General features: G+C 42.5%; 1 protein-coding gene across 1 annotated transcript in view; it reads right to left on the bottom strand.

The window, feature by feature from the left end:
• Positions 1 to 607: 607 nt before the first annotated feature.
• Positions 608 to 23212, bottom strand: part of SMIM14 (small integral membrane protein 14) — an 80158-nt gene continuing 57553 nt past the window's right edge. Inside the window, exons 4-5 of the mRNA XM_055246602.2 lie at positions 9463 to 9605; positions 608 to 5170 (exon numbers count right to left, since the gene is read on the bottom strand). Coding sequence (XP_055102577.1) covers positions 5138 to 5170; positions 9463 to 9605 — 176 coding nt within the window. The 3' untranslated portion in view covers positions 608 to 5137. The remainder of the gene's footprint in view (positions 5171 to 9462; positions 9606 to 23212) is intronic.

Consider the following 23212-nt stretch of genomic DNA (forward strand, 5'->3'; position numbering starts at 1 on the left):
GTTGACATGTACATGACAATCTTTAGATTGAATCATAAAAAGTTGACTGTCTCCAAGAAATTGTTACTTCACAAATTTATCTATTTTAAATAACACAAGTTATTACATACACACTGACATCAAAATCATGCCAGAGCAGTGTTACTATTTTTACATGTATATGAGTATTCATGATCTTTAATGTCTGGACACATTCTAGGTCACAGAACAGAAGCAAATTTTCACTTTTGTGTGTTTTTGGTACAGTGACATGTCTAGTTCCTTTTGAGCTAGATATGTCTGCTTAAATAATTAACACTATTGGATATTAGTCCCTCAAAGCAAATGTCTATTTTATCTGGTATTCTAGGAAGAGAGAGAGAGAAAATAACCAAAGAAATGTGACTGCAATCTAATTTCCAAGAGAGAAACTCTACTTCTGAATACTGGCCCCATACTGCATACTTTATAAATATTTTTCTCACAGCTTTTCTTAAAACTTAAGTTCTCTCTTAGGAATGTCTTTAGTTAGGTCTTACAAAGAAACTGTTTAATACACGATGTTAACATCTACTAAGCAAAAGATGCTTGCTTCTCTTCCCACAAAAGCCAAACAGAAAACAAAGAGTGTTACTAACGTTTTCTATTTATTCATTAATAAAAAGTGCATAGTACAAGCCCTTTATCCCAATCCAAGTACTCAGAAAAAGATTAACAACAGACCCTGGATGGCACAGACATAATTTGTTTGGCATGATTTAAACATATAAAAACAGTAATTAATATTTAGCATATCACACAACCACTTTTGCTTTTAACAAAGTAATCTTCACACGTGGTAACAAATACCTATGATTTTTCATTTAGAAATATTATAAGAAGACTAAATTTACTATTGCAACAACAAAAATTTAACGCATTAAACTATAAACTCTCTTCATTTTTCCTTCTTCAAATTACTGTTTTGTGTCTTAAACTGAGTTGGTCAAATTTGAGCACATAATTCACGTAGTGACAGACTTTCATTTAGAGTGATAGACTTCCAAGGTTCCTTTGAAAATTTAAGATACTGGTAATTCCATAAACACTCCCACACCACATACCACAAAAACATTAAAAGTAACCATAGAATAGCTGTATTCAATAATTATTTTGGAAAATCCAAATTGTAAAATATGACTTGCTGACCATGGGACAGTGCTTGGATAGATAACATGAAAAAAATGCAAAACATCTTTTGTTTTGTTTTTTTTTGAGACAGATCACTCTTGTTGCCCAGGCTGGAGTGCAATGGCGTGATCTTGGCTCACTGCAACCTCCACCTCCCAGGTTCAAGTGATTCTCCTGCCTCAGCTTCCCAAGTAGCTGGGATTAGAGGCATGCACCACCACACCCAGCTACTTTTGTATTTTTAGTGGAGATGATGGGGTTTCTCCATGTTGGCCAGGCTGGTCTTGAACTCCTGACCTCAGGTGATCCGGCTCCCTCGGTCTCCCAAAGTGATGGGATTACAAGCATGAGCCACTGTGCCCAGCCTGAAAAAAATCTTTTACTAGAAACAGTTCCAATGTTAACCTTTCCCATATGGAAAGCAAAAAAAAAAAAAAAAAAAAAAAGAAAGAAACAAAACAACCTGCCACTATTACTGTGCATAAAAAAACATTAAATGACTCTAAAACAAAATAAACCTTTTTTTTTTTGGTAGAGACAGGGTCTTGCTATGTTGCCCAGGCTAGTCTCAAACTCCTGGGCTCAAGCAGTTCTTGCCTCAGCCTCCCAAATTGCTGGGATTACAGGCATGAGCCACCATGACTGGCCTAAAACAAAATAAATTATTAATGGCATTTGTGGAATGTGTTTAAGAGCCAAAACTGTGAAAATGTAACCTTTATCTTTCTTTTTTCCTAGATTATTTAAAAAGGATTGTAGCAATTCAGATGAATGTTTACAAGCCAAATAATGATTTAAGAGTGTGCTCAATAAAAAGGCCATAGGTAGAAGCTTTAAGAATTAAATAGAATAATATAAATTACTAGGTCAACAAGAATATTTCATCTTGGCTTACTGCAACCTCTGTCTCCCAGGCTCAAGCGATTCTCCTGCCTCAGCCTCCCGAGTAGCTAAGACTACAGGCCGTGTCACCAAACCCAGTTAATTTTTGTATTTTTTGTAGACATGGGGTTTCACCATGTTGGCCAGGCTGATCTCAAACTCCTGACCTCAAGTGATCCACCCGCCCCAGCCTCTCAAAGTGCTGAGATTACAGGCATGAGTCACTGCGCCCAGCTCCCAAAGCCAATTTTCAATTATTTGTGAGCCATAGATTCAGTGACTACATCAATATCTCTTGCCAGGGATTGGCCTTCTAGCAGCTCAGAGAACAGATTGTTAGGATATATGGGCAAGCCTTTTAAGTTCAAGAGGCAAGAGCAGAAAATGGAATGCTATAGGGATTTAGCTCCATCTTAAGCCATTCTGGCCCTTTCTGCTGTACTTTACCAGCTACAGAGTTAGGAAGGCTTCCAGTAGGCCACAGCAAGAGGAAAAACCTTCAGTCTGTGGGGCTCATTTATCCAAGATTTAACTTACCTGTGTTATGTTACCCATCTATCAACACAAGTAATTTAGAGTTGGTTATATTATTTCAAGAAATTAAGCACAAAGCCAGGATGTACAAGGAGGAATTCAAACAATCAATATTGGATTATATAATGAAAAGATGCCCTTACAATGTTTATGATCTAGAATGTAATAATAATAAAGGGGGAAAAAATACCTTATGAGTATCACAATTGTATCAGAGACTATTTTTTTTTTTTTTTTTTTTTGAGACAGAGTCTAGCTCTGTCGCCCAGGCTGGAGTGCAGTGGCGCAATCTCGGCTCACTGCAAGCTCCGCCTCCCAGGTTCATGCCATTCTCCTGCCTCAGCCTCTCCGAGTAGCTGAGACTACAGGCGCCCGCCACCATGCCCGGCTAATTTTTTGTATTTTTAGTAGAGACAGGGTTTCACCGTGGTCTCGATCTCCTGACCTCATGATCCGCCCGCCTCGGCCTCCCAAAGTGCTGGGATTACAAGCGTGAGCCACCACGCCCGGCCTGTGTCAGAGACTATTAAACAGTACAATGATACAGAGAATTTATTCAATTCATAGAAGTAATTTATCAGATCTAAACAGTGAATAGACTGACCTAAGGGGAAAAAAAATCCTTACATTGATAGCAAAATATCTTCTAGCCCCCATAAATAATCTGTAATCATTTGCTAGGAAAAAAACTTCATAACCACATGGGTCATGCAGACATTTTTATTTATTTATTTTGAGACAGAGTCTCGCTCTGTCGCCCTGACTGGAGTGCAGTGGCGCGATCTCAGCTTACTGCAACCTCCGTCTCCCAGGTTCAAGCGATTTCCTGCCTCAGCCTCCCTAGTAGCTGGGATTATAGGCACACACCACCATACCTGGCTAATTTTTGCATTTTTAGTAGAGACGAGGTTTCACCATGTTGATCAGGCTGGTCTCGAACTCCTGACCTCAGGTGATTCGCCCGCCTCGGCCTCCCAAAGTACTGGGATTACAGGCGTGAGCCACCGTGCCCAGCCCATGCAGACATTTTTAAGTGCTATTGGTATTCACTTTATTTCAAACTGAGCAAAACAATACAACCTTTTACTTTTTTATACATTTGAAAATTTCTCTCATATTGACATTCCTTCCTACCCCAATCCATCCCATCACCAAACAGTAATGAGATAAGGAGTGAAAAAAAGATGTTTGTTTCTCATTTTCCTTCTTTTCCCTTGAAGTAAACCAGTAATTTATTAAAATTTTTTATAGGTCAGAGGATAAAAAAAGACTCAACGTAGTAAATAAGTAAATAGGCATTCAAATGTCAGTAACCTAACAGGCCCTAATACAGCTTTAAGATTTTCTTTTCTTTTCTTTTTTTTTTTTTTTTTTTGAGAGGGAGTCTTGCTCTGTCGCTTAGGCTGGGGTGCAGTGGTGCGATCTTGGCTCACTGCAACCTCCACTGCCCGGGTTCAAGCAATTCTCCTGCCTCGGCCTCCTGAGTAGCTGGGATTACAGGCACATGCACCAACCCTGGCTAATTTTTCTGTATTTTTAGTAGAGATGGGCTTTCACCATGTTGGCCAGGCTGGTCTCGAACTCCTGACCTCAAGTGATCCACCCACCTCGGCCTCCCAAAGTGCTGGGATTACAGGTGTGAGCCACCGCAACGGCCTAAGATTTTCATTTTAACAGGGAAGTGTTAGAACAGAAAAGAAGCTTCCCAAGAGGCACTCATTTTAAAAATAAATTATAGCTTAAATTATTACTATGTGGATTATACCAGCAAAGGCAGAAAGAATTAATGTTTTCCTCCTTTCATGAACCTTGTAAGGCTAGTGTTGAGTGGCTTATAAATGTCATATAATGGACTGTAAATCATCTGCCATATTGATCAATCATGTTTATTTAAGGTTTTCTTAACATTAGAGATTTTTAATAGGAGTATAAAATTAGTAAACAACCATTTCATTTTTTTCTCTGTTCCATTCTAGCCACATAACCAGTTTAATCCATGACACAGATTTCAGCTGTAATTTGCAAAACAATCCAAGAGCTACCATAGTCCCCAAAACTACAGAAAACTGCCATCCACAAATAAACTACCAAGGTAAATGTAAATACAGCGTGGTTCTAATTTTCTTTCACACAATCCCAGACAACCCCAAATAACTTTATAAATACCTTATGAAAAAAAGCAATTTAAAAACCTATCAAATCTATTTAAAATATATAAATGCAGACCTCTCAAATTTCCTTCAATCAGGCCAGAAATTATCACAAAAATTATAATCACAGTTACAAACAGAATGAGTGGAATGTTTGTAAGTTTAGGACAACCAAAAAAGCCCCATGTAACTTTTTAAAAATATAATCATTCACTCAAATATACTGTAAATAGGAATGGCAGTAACACAGGAAGCAAAAATAAACTTGCAAGTGAAATTTCTAGAAGCTCATGAAAACAATACCATCCCATATTGCAGATACAAAAGGAAAAACAGTTCTAATGGGGCTAAGAGTACTCTGGTCATCTTCGTTGGTTTGGTCGTGCAAGGTGTTAACTATTTTCACTTCCCATATCACAAAGTTAGTCCACAGGAGGAGCTGGTGGATCTTGTCCCTGGCATTAGAAAGAAATAAATTATTTAATTGACTTTTTAAAAATTCAAAAAAATTTAAAATTTATTACTTTTTTAAAAATTGACTTATTAAATCCCAGTGCAACCAATCTAACAGATAGAGAAAGAACTGAGGAGCAATGCCCCCGACCATCCCATCCCAAATATATGCTTATTTAGACTTTTCATATATTTTTACATGAGGGAACACTAGATTAAATAACACTGTGATTTTCCACCATTTGTCTCATTTTTCCCTGTAAAATGGAAGAGAGAGGGAATTTGTACAACAGTGATGTTATCACTCCTGCCAGCCCCAGGAGTGATCTTCAAACCTATGAAAGTATCTTCATCCCTCTTGCTAAAGTCGATTGGCTAAGCAAAGTACTGTATATTTAAAATGAAGCTAGGGACTTTTGTTTCTCAATACTGAATGTCTACGAGGAAGCATGTGGCTGCAGTTGCTTCTACGAGGAAGCATGTGGCTGCAGTTGCTTCTGGTAGTCATCCTATGACCCTAAGGGGAGCCCATCTTGGAATGAAGTTAATAGTATGAGGAAAGAAACTGGGTCTTTGATGACACTGTTAAAACTTTCGTAACACTGATCCTACCTCTGAATTTTTTTGATGTGTAAATCAATGAAGCCACTTGTTTTAAACCGCTAGGAATTGACTTTTGTTAACTTGCAATAGAAAGCAAGTGAACTATAAAGGAAAGATCAGAGTTTTTAAGATTCTCAAGGCTTTATTTATTTACCCTGAAATGATACATGACGCCCGAGTTGGGGGTGATCAATATTTCTACTTGGAATTAGTCTCAACACATTTTCTTACTTATTCCTAAGACAGTGGAACTACTATTCCTAGCAACACTGGCCTACGATGAATTAAGGTCCAGGAGAGGGTAATCTTGCATTTCTGTCAGTATAATAAGTTTTTTTTTTTTTTTTTTCTTGAGACAGAATCTCACTCTGTCGCCCAGGCTGGAGTACAGTGGTGCGATCTTGGCTCACTGCAACCTCCGCCTCCTGGGTTCAAGTGATTCACCTGCCTCAGCCTCCCGAGTAGCTGGGATTACAAGCATGTGCCACCACAGCCGGTTAATTTTTTTGTATTTTTAGTAGAGACAGGGTTTCACCATGTTGGTCAAGCTGGTCTCCAACTCCTGACCTCAAATGATCCACCTGCCTCGGCCTCCCAAAGTGCTGGGATTACAGGTGTGAGCCATCGTGCCCAGCCCATTTTAATGATTTATAAGTCAGGTTATTAAGAGTTCTATTTCTTTAGCTCCAAACATTGAGGAAGTTACTCTTTGATATGAAAGTAACAAAGCTATACAAAGAAAGTAAGAAAGAAGGCTAAGGAATAAACACTTTATCAAGACAATATGCAAGCTGTTTTATAAATACTCTCTTCTCCAAGAAAAAACAAAAATAAATGTAAGGCTTTTTATATAGTGCTAATAATGCCTTTTTTTTTTTTTTTGAGACGGAGTCTCGCTCTTGTTGCCTAGGCTGGAGTGCAATGGCGTGATCTCAGCTCATTGCAACCTCCACCTTCTGGGTTCAAGCAATTTTCCTGCCTCAGCCTCACAAGTAGCTCGGATTACAGGCACGCGCCACCACGCCCGGCTAATTTTTGTACTTTAATAGAGAGGGGGGTTTCGTTATGTTGGCTAGGCTGGTCTTGAACTCCTGACCTCAGGTGATCCGCCCGCCTCAGCCTCCCAAAGTGCTGGGATTACAGGCGAGAGCCACCACGCCCGGTCCATAATGCCTTCTTTCTTAAAGTTAGCATGCTATGTATCTTTGTTGTGTATGTTTTTCATTTTGATTTTTTTCTTTCTATGCTACATATCTAAATGTTTTATTCCTTAAAAAACAAAGCAAAACATTGACCAATTAACACTGTACATTTGCTTTCTCTTATATAAAAAATTAGTCTAACTGAACTTCTGATATCAACACCACAACACTGGAGAAAAGAAACAATTATTTTAGGAATTCCACACGGTAAAGGTTGGAAAAGAGAATTAGTGGGATAATTTGGTATTCGACAAGTGAATCTGGCCGGGCATGGTGGCTCATGCCTGTAATACCAGCACTTTGGGAGGCAAATGCAGGCAGAGCACCTGAGGGTTAGGAGTTCAAGACCAGCCTGGCCAACGTGGCGTAACTCTGTATCTACTAAAAATACAAAAATTAGCCAGGTGTGGTGACACACACCTGTAATGCCAGTACTTTGGGAGGCTGAGGCAGGCAGATCACTTGAGGTCAGGAATTTGAGACCAGCCTGGCCAACATGGTGAAACCCCATCTCTACTAAAAATCCAAAATTTAGCCAGATGTGGTGGCATGCACCTGTAATCCCAGCTACTCGGTAGGCGGGGGCAGGAGAATCACTTGAACCTGGGAGGCAGAGGCTGCAGTGAGCTGAGATTGTACCAATGCACTCCAGCCTGGATGACAGACTGAGACTCCATCTCAAAAAAAAAAAACAACAAAAACAAGCAAATCTATCATGGAAATTCCCCCCCCCCCCCTTTTTTTTGATGCTCTATTATCTTATCGTTTTTTAATTATAAATTTTAACATTTTATTTAAATTGACAAAAATTGTATATATTTGTCATATACAACATGTTTTGAAATATGTATACATTTGTAGAATAGCTAAATAGAGGTAATTGGCATATTCATGGAAATTTTTTTTTTTTTTTTGAGACGAAGTTTCACTCTCGTCGCCTAGGCTGGAGGGCAATGGCACGATCTTGGCTCACTGCAACCTCCGTCTCCTGGGTTCAAGCAATTCTCTTGCCTCAGCCTCCCGAGTAGCTGGGATTACAGGCGCCTGCCACCACGCCCAGCTAATTTTTGTATTTTTACTAGAGACAGGGTTTCACCATGTTGGCCAGGCTGGTCTCGAACTCCTGACCTCAGGTGATCCGCCCATCTCAGCCTCCCAAAGTGATGAGATTACAGGCGTGAGCCACCGCGCCCAGCCTCATAGAAATATTTTTAAAGAGATAATATTCAAATTCAATGTTAAAAAAAAAACATAAATACTGGTTCTGAAAAGGATTAAAAGGAATTCTTTAACAGAGGTTCTTTTTTTTTGAGACATAGTCTCACTCTGTAGCCCAAGCTGGAGTGTGGTGGTGTGATCTTGGCTCACTGCAACCTCTGCCTCCTGAGCTCAAACGATTCTCATACCTTGGCCTCCTGAGTAGCTGAGACTACAGGCACATGCCACCACGTCTGGCTAATTTTTTGTATTTTAGTAGAGACAGGGTTTCACCATGTTGTCCAGGGTGGTCTTGAACACCGGAGCTCAGGCGATCCGCCTGCCTTGGCCTCCCAAAATGCTGGGATTGCAGGCGTGAGCCACCGTGCCTGGCCAACAGAGGTTCTATTAAAGATAGTACTGAAAACTCCCTGTTGGGTCACTTTATCATAGTTTTAATTTAGAAGGTTCTAAAAATGGTTGTAATCATGACTATCAAGATTTATCAACATGAATGATTCCGACCTCTCCTTTTGCCAGCTCAGCTGATTTATTGTGGTACAGAAATGGAAAATGGGTTTGAGAGAAATAGGATGGGAAAATGAGGAAAATAAGATAGGCTCAGTGTCTCTACTGAATAGCTAAGACAGAAGGGGTCAAACATTTGAACTAAAGCTACTAAGAGTTTAGGGGCTGGAAGCATGAGAGGCAAGGGATCAGCTATGAGGTGGACAGAACTGGGTAGTGGAGGATTGAGACTTAAGCAATATTGCTGTGGATTATGAAACGGATTATTTTTGATGCTTCTCATGTGAGTAAAGATTAGAATTCAAGCCTGGGCAACCTGGCAAAACCCCATCTCTACAAAAAAATACAAAAAACTAGCCAGGTGTGCTAGTGCATGCCTGTGGTCCCAACTACTCGGGAGGCTGAGGTGGGAGGATCACTTGAGCCTAGGAGGTGGAGGCTACAGTGAGCTAAGATCACACCAATGCACTCCAGCCTGGGCGGCAGAGCAAGACCCTGTCTGAAAAAAAAAAAGGATAGGAATTAATTTTCAAATTAATTTTGGGCTTCTGGTCTGTGCTTCTTTCTGCATTTAACTCCACAAAGATTAAGCCGTCAATTAAATCTTGGAATTGCAATATTTAATAGAACTACATAGGTAGAATACTCTATGAGTTAAATATAATTTAACTAATTTAGGTATTTTAGTCAAAACCAAGTCCTTCCCTGCCCCAGGCCACATACATTCCCTTACCCAAAAAGCATTTAAAATCTGCAACACTTACATTATGAGGACTGGTTGGCTTTCCAGGTAGGTTGGATCCTCTTAGATTAGGAGGTCTCAGTAAGAACAAGATCAATGCAATAACCATCCAGGCCACTAAGATCATAGTAACACTGATGCCATTATCACCAGAGGGTCCCGGTACTAAAGACAGACAAAAAATGTAGCATGCTCACAATATTGTTAAAAGTAAAAACAAATTCTAATGTTTAAATGTCAGTTTCAAATATTGTATTAATATAAAAATTGTATTGATAAATTACAAAAGTACATATTATATCTTCAATTTCCCTTTCCCCCAGTGAGAACATCTAAAAAGTAAATGATGTTAAATAGTCATAAACCAAAACCTAGTAAGTTTTTGTTTTTTTTTGTTTTTTGAGACAGGGTCTTGCTCTATCAAACAGGCTGGAGTGCGGTGGCACAATCATAGCTCACTACAGCCTTAACCTTCTATGTTCATGGGATCCTCTCACCTCAGCCTCCTGAGTAGCTGGGACTACAGGTGTGTGCCACCATGCCCCATGCCCCTAATTTTTAATTTTTATTTTTAGTAGAGACACTCTGTTGCCTGGGCTGGTCTCTAACAATTTTTTTTGTTGTTGTTTGTTTGTTTTTGTTTTTTTTTTTTTAGATGGAGTCTCACTCTGTTGCCAAGGCCGGAGTGCAGTGGGACAGTCTTGGCTCACTGCAACCTCTGCCTCCCAGGTTCAAGCAATTCTGCCTCAGCCTTCTGAAGGAGCTGGGATTACAGGCATGTGCCACCATGCCCAGCTAATTTTTGTATTTCTAGTTGAGACGGGGTTTCACCATGTTGGCCAGGCTGGTCTCGAACTCCCGACCTCAAGTGATCCACCTGCCTTGGCCTCCCAAAGGGCTGGGATTACAGGTGTGAGCCACTGTGTCCAGCCCCACACCTCTAATTTTTTTTTTAATTTTTAGTAGTGACGACATCTCACTATGTTGCCTGGACTAGTCTCTAACACATTTTTTAATAGTATAATAATTCTTAATATTTTGGGGTAACAGAATCATTTGAAAATTTGATAAAAATTAAGAACTCTATTTTAAGAATTCATGGGGTACTTCAACTGAGGCCTTGCAAGGCAAGCCGGCCATGCCATGTTTGTAGATTAATGAGGCTAGGGGCCCTAACTTCCCTAAGATCTACTTTTCTTTTCTTTTTTTTTTTTTTTTTTTTTGAGATGGAGTCTCGCTCTGTCGCCCAGGCTGGAGTGCAGTGGCGCAGTCTCAGCTCACTGCAAGCTCCGCCTCCCGAGTTCACGCCATTCTCCTGCCTCAGCCTCTCTGAGTAGCTGGGACTACAGGCGCCCGCCACCACGCCCGGCTAATTTTTTGTATTTTTAGTAGAGACGGGGTTTCACCGTGTTAGCCAGGATGGTCTTGATCTCCTGACCTCGTGATCCGCCCGCCTCGGCCTCCCAAAGTGCTGGGATTACAAGCATGAGCCACCGCACCAGGCAAGATCTACTTTTCTAGCTACCTTCTGCCCTGTGTCTGGCACCTACATCCTTCATGATTGTTCTTTTTGATCCATTCTGGATTAAAAATAAATATGAAAAGCATTCACGTATACCAAATTCCACAATTTTGCATATAATTGTGGAAGGTTTAAGGACCCACAAAGCCATGAATCCACAGATTTGCTGAGATCTATGAATCCAAGTTAAGATCACAGAAAAAACACTCTCCTTTGGGGGGAAAATCTGCATCTTAGTTACAGAGGCATCATGAAAAAGAAAGGGAACATCTGGGCTGCATAATATATACATTAAAAGACCCCTTTAATTACAGTCTCAACCAAAGAGATTAATTTGGCCTTCTTTTTCACACGAAGTTGAATTCAGATCTAGACATTTTAAAATTTTATCAATTTTTCTCTTCTATCAATTTTTTCTATTTATCAAGAGAAAAAAGCTAGATAGGGATGTATGTGCCTATGCAGGCGTCAGTTTTTCCTGGCTCCTTGACATAGCCATGTCTTATTTAATTTGAAATAACAAGTGCCTAGCACAGTGCCTGACCCATGATATGAGGTTAACAAATTTCTAATAAACGAAACGTAGATTTTTTTATTGAAGTATATTAGAGAACTCAATTTTCAGAAATAAAAATGGCCAGGTGTGGTGGCTCGCGCCTGTAATCCCAGCGCTTTGGGAGGCCAAGATGGGCGGATTGCCTGAGCTCAGGAATTCGAGACCAGCCTGGGCGATATGGTGAAACCCCATCTCTGAGGGAGAAGAAAAGGAAAAATCCATTAGGTAAACAGTTAAGGCTGGGCCCCGAGAAGTGCTTGCCTGAAAAATCACAGCTGCTGCAGCTGCACAGATAAGCCTGGACAGATAAGGAGCCAGTAAAGCAAAGAAGCCTTTTTGTTCTTTGTATAATTAGTGAGCTCCCAGGAAAAAGTTTCCTCCCCTTTTCAGGCATATACACAGTGGGCTCTGTGGGAACTTGCATAGGGCGGAGTGGGGCTTACCTAAAAAAACCCACAGTTATACAAACAAGAGAAGCTGCGCTTTGTGCTTAGAAACAATCCCACAGCTGGAAAAAGGGAGTTGCAGAGACAGCTTTTCGAATAAGAAAAATTACTCAATCAGTTACAAGGAGGAGAGCAGTTTCTTTTGTTTGCTTGTTTTTTTGAGATGGGAGTCTTGCCCTGCCGCCCAAGCTGGAGTAAAATGGCACATCAGCTCACTGCAACCTCCACCTCCCGGGTTCAAGCGATTCTCCTGCCTCATTCTCCCCTGTAGCTGGGATTACAGGCACATGCCACCATGCCTGGCTAACTTTTTGTACCTTTAGTAGAGATGGGGTTTCACCATGTTGGCCAGGCTGGTCTCAAACTCCTGACCTCGTGATCTGCCTGCCTCGGCCTCCCAAAGTGCTGGGATTACAGGCATGAACCACCGCGCCTGGCCGCAGTTTCTTATGAAAGCATTTTGCATTCAGCTGTAACCAAGCTATCCACTTGGTAGGGACTCCCCTCTCTGCAGAGAGCTTTCTCCTTTTGCTTATTACATTTTCGCTCCAACTTCACCCTTGTGACCGTGCTCCTTAATCATTTTAGAGGCGAGACAAAGAACTCAGAGTGATACCTCACAAGAGAAACCAATATATGAAGGTGCACTGGCGAGACTGCAACATCTCTACGAAAATCAGCTGGGTGTGGTGGCATGAGCCTGTAGTCCCAGCTACCCAGGAGGCTGAGGCACAAGAATTGCTTGAACCCAGGAGGCAGAGGTTGTAGTGAGCTCAGATTACACCACTGCACTCCAGCCTGGGCGAGTAAGCAAGACCCTGCCAAAAACAACAACAACAAAAAAAAACACGAAAAGAAAGGAAAAGAAAAAGAAATAAAAATTATACATTAGATTTCTAGAGGAAAATGTAGTATCCCTAGATGATTGCTAAAATAGCTTATCAAGACTACAGCTGTTTGGTTTTGATCTCCTTGACTCAGGAAAAAGTAAAAGAAATTCAGATAAGATGTTGAAACTAATCTGATACACTGCATTGGGTCAGTGGGTCCAGGGCTCATTTCCACAAAAGGGAAGGAATTGGTGGCACTGCTGAGGCCAAAAGGCTAGTAATAAAAAGGAACAAAGTCAAGTTAAGAGTTGCACTGGCTCTGCTGCAAAGAAGTCTTTTTTTTTTTTTTTTTTTTTTGAGACAGAGTCTTGCTGTGTCACCCAGGCTGGAGTGCAGTGGTGCGATCTCGGCTCACTGCAAGCTCCGCCTCCCGGGTTCAGGCCATTCTCCTGCCTCAGCCTCCCGAGGAGCTGGGACTACAGGCGCCCGCCAACACGCCCGGCTAATTTTTTGTATTTTTAGTAGAGACAGGGTTTCACCGTGTTAGCCAGGATGGTCTCGATCTCCTGACCTCGTGATCCGCCCGCCTCGGCCTCCCAAAGTGCTGGGATTACAGGCTTGAGCCACCGCGCCCGGCCCTGCAAAGAAGTCTTATGGCAAACAAATTAGTACAAAATATATATAAAAAAGAGCTGAGCTGGCCTAAGAGCAGGATGGATATGAATGTAGCCTCTGTTCCAAACCCAGTCACTTCACTAGAAACAGCTAAACAGGCTGGGCATGGCAGCTCATGTCTGTAATCCCAGCACTTTGAGAGGCCAAGGCGGGCAGATCCCTTGAACTCAGGAGTTTGAGACCAGCCTGGGCAACATGACAAAAACCTGTATCTACAAAAAATTAAAAAAAAAAAGTTACCCGGGTGTGGTGGTGTGTGCCTGCGGTCCCAGCTACTCAGGAGGCTGAGGTGGGAGGATGGCTTGAGCCCAGGAGGCAGAGGTTGCAGTGAGCTGTAATTGTACCACTGCACTCCAGCCTGGGCAACAGAGCCAGACACTGTCTCAAAACAAAAACAAAAACAAACCACTTTCTTCCATTGTCTTCTGTGTCACTACCATTGTCTAACAGTTGGACACTCCTTCATCAATAATTCTCTATTTCTTTTTCTTTATATCAACCGTTCTTTTTTTTTTTTCTTTTTTTTTTTTTTTTGAGATGGAATCTCGTTCTGTCACCAGGCTGGAGTGCAGAGGCGCGATCTCAGCTCACTGCAACCTCTGCCTTCTGGGTTTTATTTGTAGTAGAGATGGGATTTCACCATGTTGGCCAGGCTGGTCTCAAACTCCTGACCTCAGGCGATCCACCTGCCTTGGCCTCCAAAAATGCTGGGATTACAGGCGTGAGCCACCGCAACCGGCCAACATCAATAGTTCTTAAACTATGGTGTACATCAGAGTCACCTGAAAACTTCTTAAAAATGCAGAAATCCAGGAAGCACGAGGTCAAGAGATCACCTGCGAGGCAGAGGTTGCAGTGAGCCGAGATCGTGCCACCGCACTCCAGCCTGGCGACAGAGCGAGACCCCATCTCAAACAAAACAAAACAAAATGCAGAAATCCCACCTTCCACTTAATATATTCAGTACTTTAGTATTGCAAACAAAAATCATGAGCATCTCCCCCTGCCCTACCGTCTTCCACACCAACTACCAAACTGGATCTCCGTTCATCCAGTTGCCCAGGGAAGAACCTAAGAAAACACCTTTTTTCTTTCTCAACAGCCCTGTATTTAATCCATCATGAAGTTTCTTGAAATTTTTCCTCCTAAATATCACTTGTATCTGCCCACTTTTAGCTCCATGTCCCCACCTGCTGAAGCTACCATCACCTCTTATCTGGTCTATTGCAGTGGCCTCTTAAGGGATCTCCCTGTATCTACTCCTGCTTCCCCTGTGCTCTATATTGTTTCCAGAGTGATTTTTTTTCTTTTTTTTAAAAGCAAATACATGTTGAGTATCCCTATGTGAAATGCTTGGGAATACAAGTGTTTCAGAATTCAGATTTTTTCAGATTTGGAGATATATGCAATATACTTATTGGTTCAACAGCCCTAATCCTAAAATCCAAAATCTGAAATGTTCCAATGAGCATTTCCTTTGAGCATCATGTCAGCACTGAATACGTTTCAGATTTTAGAGCATTTCAAATTTTCAGATTAGGGATATTCAACCTATACTATTATTTTTATTTTAAATAATAGTTAAGGCCAGACCTGATGGGGCTCATGCCTGTAATCCCAGCACTTTGGGAGGCCAAGGCAGGAAGATCCCTTGAGCTCAGGAGCTCAAGACCAGCCTGGGCAAAATGGCTGGTGCTGAACTTCTGGCCTCATGCAATCCTCCTGCCTTGGTTTCCCAAAGAGCTGAGACTACAGGTGTCAGTCGGTAGTCATGCCCAGCTACGACTTTTTAATATTCTTTGCAAGTAAAAAATTCTGAAGCTTAAGAGAGTTAAACCTCAGATTCCAAGTTTACTAATTCCTATTTCTAGACAAAGGATCCCTGATTCTTTTTTAGAATCTCATGCCGGGCACGGTGGCTCACACCTGTAGTCCCAGCACTTTGGGAGGGTAAAGCAGGTGCATCACCTGAGGTCTGGAGTTCAACACCAGCCTGGCCAACATGGTAAAAGCCCGTCTCTACTAAAAATACAAAAATTAGCCAGGCATGGTGGTGCACACCTGTAATCCCAGCTACTTGGGGGGTTGTGGCGGAAAAATTGCTGGAACCCGGAAGACAGGTTGCAGTGAGCCAAGATCGTGCCACTGCACTCCAGCCTGGGCAACATAGTGAGACTCTATCTCAACAACAACAAGCAAATAGTAATGTCCACTTCTTTTTTAGAATCTCACAATAGTAATATGACTCTTAGTTCCCTTAATTATCTCCTAGCTTGGTTCCTATTGCAGCTTTTCCTTCTTGCTTACTGCTGCCAGAAAAGTCTGCTTAAAACTGTTCTTGGCTGGGTACAGTGGCTCATGGCTGTGATCTCAGCACTCTAGGAGGCCGAGGCAGGAGGATCCCTGGAGCCCAGGCGTTTGAGACCAGCCTGGGCAACATAGTGAGACCCCTGTCTCTACAAAAAAAATTAAAAAATTAGCTGAGTGTGGTGGTGCAGGCCTGTAATCCCAGCTACTCGGGAGGCTGAGGTAGGAGGATCACTTAAACCCAGGTGGTCAAGGCTGCAGTGAATTGTAATCACACAACTGCACTCCAGCCTGGGTGGCAGAGATAGACCCTGTCTCAACCCCAAAACAAACAAACAAACAAAAAATCCCCTCTGTTCTTAACACATCTCTGCTGATCAACGTGGTAACTCAGTTTCCACTGCCTACTGTTTCAACTCTGGGGTTTTTGTTTTTGTTTTTATTGAGTCAGTGTCTCACTCTGTCTCCCAGGCTGGAGTGCAGTGGCACAATCACAGCTCACTGCAACCTTTGCCTCCCAAGCTCAAGTGATCCTCTCACCTCAGCCTCCTGAGTAGCTGAAACTATAGGCGCATGCTGCCATGCCCAATTAATTTTTTTATATTTTTAAAACTTTTTTTAGTTTTTAGAGACAGGGTCTCACTATGTTGCCCAGGCTGATCTCAAATTCCTGAGCTCAAGTGATCTGCCCACCTTGGCCTCCCAAAGTTCTGGGATTACAGGCATGGGCGACCCCGCCTGGCCCTAAGTTTTGTATTTTTAGTAGAGATGGTGTTTTGCCATGTTGCCAAGGCTTGTCCCGAACTCCTGAGCTCAAGCAATCCACCCACCTAAGCCTCGAAAAGTGCTGGGATTATAAGCATGAGCTACTGTGCCCAGCAACTCTAAGTTCTTTAGCTCAGCCTTTCCTCATGTGATTTGGCCTTACTCACCTAATCTTACCTCTTGCCACTTCTCAGAAAATGCATCCTCTGCTCTAGTCACCCCCATACCTCTTCTTTTTTTTATTTTTATTTTTTTTTTGAGATGGAGTTTCACTCTTGCTGGCCAGGCTGGAATGCAACGGCACGATCTCTGCTCACTGCAACCTCTGCCTCCCAGGTTCAAGTGATTCTCATGCCTCAGCCTCCCGAGTAGCTGGGATTACAGGTGCTCGCCACCACACCCGGCTAATTTTTTGTATTTGTAGTAGAGACCGGGTTTCACCATGTTGACCAGGCTGGTCTCGAACTCCTGATCTCAGGTGATCCACTCACCTCAGCCTCCCAAAGTGATGGGATTACAGGCATGAGCCACCGCCCCCGGCCCCTCTTCTTTCTTTAGCCAAGGATTCCCTGGCCTGGCTATGCATCAGAATAGCCTGTGACAGTAGCAACACCACAGATTCTAAGGCACTGCCTAAGACCATCTGATTCAGGAGCAGCTTCGGGGTGGGATCAGGAGCCAACAATATTTTTTAAAAGCTTTCCAAATGAATCTGATGCAACAGTTGAATGCGAACTTGTCTGGCAGCATTTGCCAACTATGCAAATTCAGTCTTCCTGGGTTACTCGTTATTTCCCTGTCTAGCATGTTCTTACAACTAACTCCATTTATTCACCTATATCCTACATCCCTCTTCCATAAAAGTCTCCATTTCCTCCACCCACTTTTTCCTCTGCCTTCTCTGGACTAGTATAGCATTTCTAGTTTGAAGGAATGGTTTCCTGTCTCTCCTAATTAACTTAAGAACTGAGACCATCTCATAGCTGTTTGACTGTACCACCTCTTAGATATATAATCCCTGCGCCTCAGTTTCTTTTTCTTTTTTCTTTCTCCTCTTCCTCCTCCTCCTCTTCTTCTTTCTTCTTCTTCCCCTTCTCTTCCTCTTCTTCTTCTTCTTCTATTATTATTATTATTTTGAGTCGGAGTCTTGCTCTGTCGCCAGGCTGGAGTGCAGTGGCACCATCTTGGCTCACTGCAACCTCCGCCTCCCAGTTTCAAGCAATTCCCCTGCCTCAGCCTCCCGAGTAGCTGGGACTACAGGTGCACACCACCACGCCTGGCTAATTTTTTGTATTTTAGTAGAGATGGGTTTTCACCATGTTGGCCAGGATGGTCTCAATCTCCTGACCTCGTGATTCACTCATTTGGGCCTCCCAAAGTGCTGGGATTACAGGTGTGAGCCACCACGCCCAGCTGAGCCTCAGTTTCTTTACCAGTGAAGTGGAAATATTTCCATCATCTCAGAGCAGTTATGACAATCGAAATGGTCAATACATGACAAGCAGTTAGCAAAGTGCCCAGTACACAGCAGGTAGTCAATAAACATTATCCATTAACTTTGGGAGGCAGAGGCAGGCAGATCACCTGAGGTCAGGCGTTTGAGACAAGCCTAGCCAACATGGTGAAACCTCGTCTCTACTAAAAATATAAAAATTGGCCGGGTATGGTGGCACAGGTCTGTAATCCCAGCTAATCAAGAGGCTGAGGCAGGAGAATCGCTTGAACCTGGGAGGTGGAGGTTGCAGTGAGCCGAGATTGTGCCACTGCACTCCAGCCTGGGTGACAGAGCGAGACTCTTGTCTCCAAAAAAAAAAAAAAACACTGTATCCATTACCAGTGTTAGGATCAATTAGAGCACAGAAAAGATGGAGTGCAAACAGATCCTGGTGTGAATAACTAGGCTGGACAAGATAGTAAAGTGGGAACAGAAAACAGACAAATATCACTGATAACGGGATGGAAGGAACACAACGCTTGGTGACTAACTGGACTGGTGGGAGGAGGAGGAAGAAAAATTAGTCAAGGATGCCTCTAAAATTTTCTGAAGGGTAACAGTATGTGGTAGAATTTCTCTACTTAAAAAGCTAAATGGAAACAGTTTTCCTGACCTCCAAGGTCTGATAACATCATTTTCTTCTATTCTCCAGTAACTCAAGGCCCATCTCAGAATAGGATACTAGATGAACCAATTAAAGTAGAACCTCTTGGTCATAGCCAGTCGTTTTATGTTTACAGTAGTCCCATGAAATTGAGGTTGACTTTGGGATGTACTATCACATAGGCATAGCATGCAAGATTATTAACAAAAAACTGGAAACAAACCTAAATGTCTGCCAAGAGTGCCTGATTAATAAATTATGGTACATCTATACAATGGAATATTATAAAGCTGTAAACAATTTTTGAGGAAAGTCTCTATGAGGTATGCTTTTTTTGACCAAAAAAAAAAAAAAAAAAAAGCAGGTGAAGAATGGTGTCTAAAAAGGGGAGACAAGGCTGGGCACAGTGGTTCACGCCTGTAATCCCAGCACTTTGAGAGGCTGAGGCGGGCGGATCACTTGAGATCAGGAGTTCAAGACCAGCTTGTCCAACATAGTGAAACCCTGTCTGTACTAAAAATACAAAAATTAGCCGGGTGTGGTGGCTCATGCCTGTAATCCCAGCTACCTGGGACACTGAGGCACGAGAATCACTTGAATCTGGGAGGCAGAGGTTGTGGTGAGCCGGGATGGCATGACAGCACTCTAGCCTGGGTGACAGAGCAAGACTCTTTCTCAAAAAAAAAAAAAAAAGGAGACAAATAATTTATATTTGCTTGTACCTGTACAAAGAAACTCTGGAAAGATAGAAGGCCAGTAATACCTGGAGAAAGGATCTGGGTAGTTGGGAGAATATGAGGCAAGACAACTCTTCACTGTACACTAATTAATTTCTTGATTTTTGAACCATATGTAAAAAGTTAAGTAAATAGAATTAAACAAAAAAAGTAGCCTAACATATCTTGGGGTTGCAAACACTAGCTATCTGAACTGACTTAGACTCCTTAAAATATTTAGGGACAGGAAATGAAGGGGGTCACTATAGGCTCTCTGTGATTATTCACACTCCCTTATGACAAGACCCACTCTTTAGAAAGTCTCAGAACACAGGAAAACCAGAGTTAGACCGGCCTAGTCACACTCCCTGACACTGCATGCAGCTGATAAATATGAACATCAGGAGCAGCTTTTTTTCTTCTGAGATGGGGTCTCACTCTGTCACCCAGGCTAGAGTGCAGTGGTGTTATCACAGCTCACTGCAACCTTGAACTCCTGGGCTCAAGGGATCCTCCTGCCTCAGCTTCCTGAGTAGCTGGGACTACAGATGTGCACCATGTCTGGCTAGTTTTTTAAATTTTTTGTAGAGATGGGGTCTCACTGTATTCCCCATTCTGGTCTCAACTCCTGGCCTCAAGTGATCTTTCCACCTCAGCCTCCCAAAGCACTGGGATTACAGGCATGAGCCACCGCGCCTGGCCAGGAGCAGCTATTTTAGTTTCTGGCCATCATGGTTTGTAATGCAACAATGTTTAAGGAGCACAATCACATGGGGGATATAAAATCTGTTCCCTCTCTAGGAACTCCCTGTATATTATTTAAGAAGTTTTTTTCACTTTATGGCCTGGAAAGATATCAAATCATAAAAATGTAGAGGGACTTTATACCCCAAAATACAGCATTTCCTATTTTGCTTATGCATTAAGTTTTTGGTTACAAGCAAACATGAGTAGAGTTGATGGTCAGAGACCTCACAAATAAAATGACAAATGGAATATTCACAATGAAGCCATTAACTTAGCTGGATACCAAGAAGATGAAAAGGTCGAGACAGAGGCTCTAAGAGCTGGCCCATCCTCAGAAGATTATTTGTATAAACTTATATAGGTTTCCACCGGGGAAAGCAAAAACAGAACAGCAGTGAAAGTGGACAATACACCAGTATGTTCTAACCCTGTAATTTTTGGTCCTGTACATTAATTACATTATCCCAAGCATAGCTACCAGTTTTCAAGCTGAGTCAAGGGTGATCTCTATCATTCCCTAATGTAGATCTGTTATTCTACTACAGGCTGAGTATTCCTACTCTAAAAATCCAGAATCCTCCAAAATCTGAAACTTTTGAGAGCTGACATCATGCTCAAAAGAAATGCTTATCAGAACATTTCACATTTTCGGGTTAGGGATGGTCAACTGGTAAATGAATCTGAAAAAATCTGAAACTGAATACACTTCTGGCTCCAAGCATTTCAAATGAGGGATATTCAACCTATACTTTCATATTGTATTCTGCGAGGGTGCCCCATGGTGTTATTTCAGATGAGTGTTTTTTAGAGAAAGATAACCTGAATGGAAAGCATCCTCTCTTTTGTTTAAAGAATTCTATTAAAAACGAAATACATGACATTTTAAGCAAGGGGCTAAGGGAAGCCTCACTAAGAAGGCACTCTGGAGTAAAGATGTAAAGAAAGTGAGGCTGTCAGTTGTGAGATTATCCGAAAGAAGCACATTTCAGGCAGAAGGAACAGCGAGAACTCCTGATTCAGGAGCCTGTGGGATGTTCATGGAGGCCAATGTGGCTGAAGTGGAGTGACCTGGGATTGGTGGTATAGTGAGGCGGGATGTAAGAAAAAGATTAGGCTGGGTGCAGTGGCTCATGCCTGTAATCCCAGCACTTTGGGAAGCTGAGGTGGGAGAATCACTTGAGGCCAGGGGTTCAAGACCAGCCTGGGCAACATAATGAGATCCTATCTCTACAAAATAAAAAACAAACAAAAAAAATCAGCGAAGTGTGGTGGCACACACCTGTGGTCCCAGCTACTCAGGAGGCTGAGGTGGGAGGATTGCTTGAGCCCAAGGCGTTGAGGTTGCAGTGAGCCATGACTGCACCACTTCACTCCAGCCTGGGCAACAGAGTGAGACTTTGTCTCCAGAAAAGAAAAGAAAAAGATTAAATCAAAAGAGTAACAGGATTCAGATCATGTTGGCCTTATAGGTCATAATAAGGACCTTGGCTTCTATTACATATTAAATAGAAAACCACTGAAGAGGGTTTTTTTTTTGGACAGGGTCTCACTATGTCACCCAGGCTGGAGTGCAGTGGCTCAATTACAGCTCACTGCAGCCTCAACCTCCCAGGCTCAAGTGATCCTCCTAACTCAGCATCCAGAGTAGCTGGGGCATAGGCACAGGCCACGATGCCTAGCTAAGTTTTATATCTTTTGTAGAGACAGGATTTCAACATGTTGCCTACGTCTTGAACTCCTGAGCCCAAGTGATCTGCCTGTTTTGGCCTCCTAAAATGGGATTACAAGTGTGAGCCACTGTGCCCAGACACCTCTGAAGAGTTTTGAGCAAAATGCAGATGACATCTGACTCTCATTTTTACAGAACCACTCCATCTGTTGTGTTTTGAAAAAGGAGAAACAGAAAGACAGTGATATGGTTTGGCTGTGTCCCCTCCTAAATTTCATCTTGAATTGTAACTCTCACAATTCCCATATGTCGTGGGAAGAACCTGGTTGGAGGTGATTGAATTATGGAGGGCGGGTCTTTCCTGCGCTGTTCTCATGATAGTAAATAAGTCTCACGAGATCTCATGGTTTTAAAAAGGGGAGTTTCCCTGCACAAGCTCTCGTCTCTTGTCTGCCACCATGTGAGACGTGTCTTTCACCTTCCTCCATGATTGTGAGGCCTCCCCAGACATGTGGAATTGTAAGTCCAATAAACCCTTTTCTTTTGTAAATTGCCCTGTCTCGGGTATGTCTTTAATTAGCAGTGTGAAAACTGACTAATACAGGCAGTCAAGAACCTGTTGCAATAATCTATTAACATACGAGATGATGATGGCCGGGAACAGGGAGGAGGCAGTGGGATAGTGAGAAGTGGTAGAATTTTGGATGTATCTTCAAGGTAGTGCTTGCTGATAGATGACTGGACAGTGTGAGAAAAAGGGAAGCCAAGGATGAGTCTCAGAAGGATAGAACTGCCATTAACTGTTACTGTTATAGGAAGGATCTTCAGAGGAGCAGAAATTCTAAAGATGTTGAGTTTGAGGAGCCTTGTGAGACATCCCAGTGGAAATGCCCAAAAGACAGTCATCAGCATACACGTAATGAGTCATGAGACCAGATGAGATCACCAAGTGAGTGAGTGTCTAGAAAAGGAAATGATCCAGGGGCTGAGTCCTGGAGCATTCCAAGGATAAAAGTTAAGAGGTCGGGGGACAGACAGAGGCACCGAGAAAGAAGACAGCAGATAGCTGCAGTGCAGCTGGGCACAGTGGCTCACGCCTGTAATCCCAGCACTTTGGGAGGCTGAGGTGGGTGGATCACCTGAGGTCAGGAGTTCAAGACCAGCCTCGGCAACATAGGGAAACCCTGTCACTACTAAAAATACAAAAATCAGGCCAGGCGCAATGGCTCATGCCTGTAATCCCAGCACTTTGGGAGGCTAAGGCAGGCGGATCATGAGGTCAAGAGATAGAGACCATTCTGGCCAACATGGTGAAACCCTGTCTCTACTAAAACTACAAAAATTAGCCGGGTGTGGTGGCATGCACCTGTAGTCCCAGGTACTCGGGAGGCTGAGGCAGGAGAATCGCTTCAACCTGGGAGGCGGAGGTTGCAGTGTGCT

Source organism: Symphalangus syndactylus, chromosome 16, assembly GCF_028878055.3.
Source record: "Symphalangus syndactylus isolate Jambi chromosome 16, NHGRI_mSymSyn1-v2.1_pri, whole genome shotgun sequence".
Classification (NCBI taxonomy): Eukaryota; Metazoa; Chordata; class Mammalia; order Primates; family Hylobatidae; genus Symphalangus; species Symphalangus syndactylus.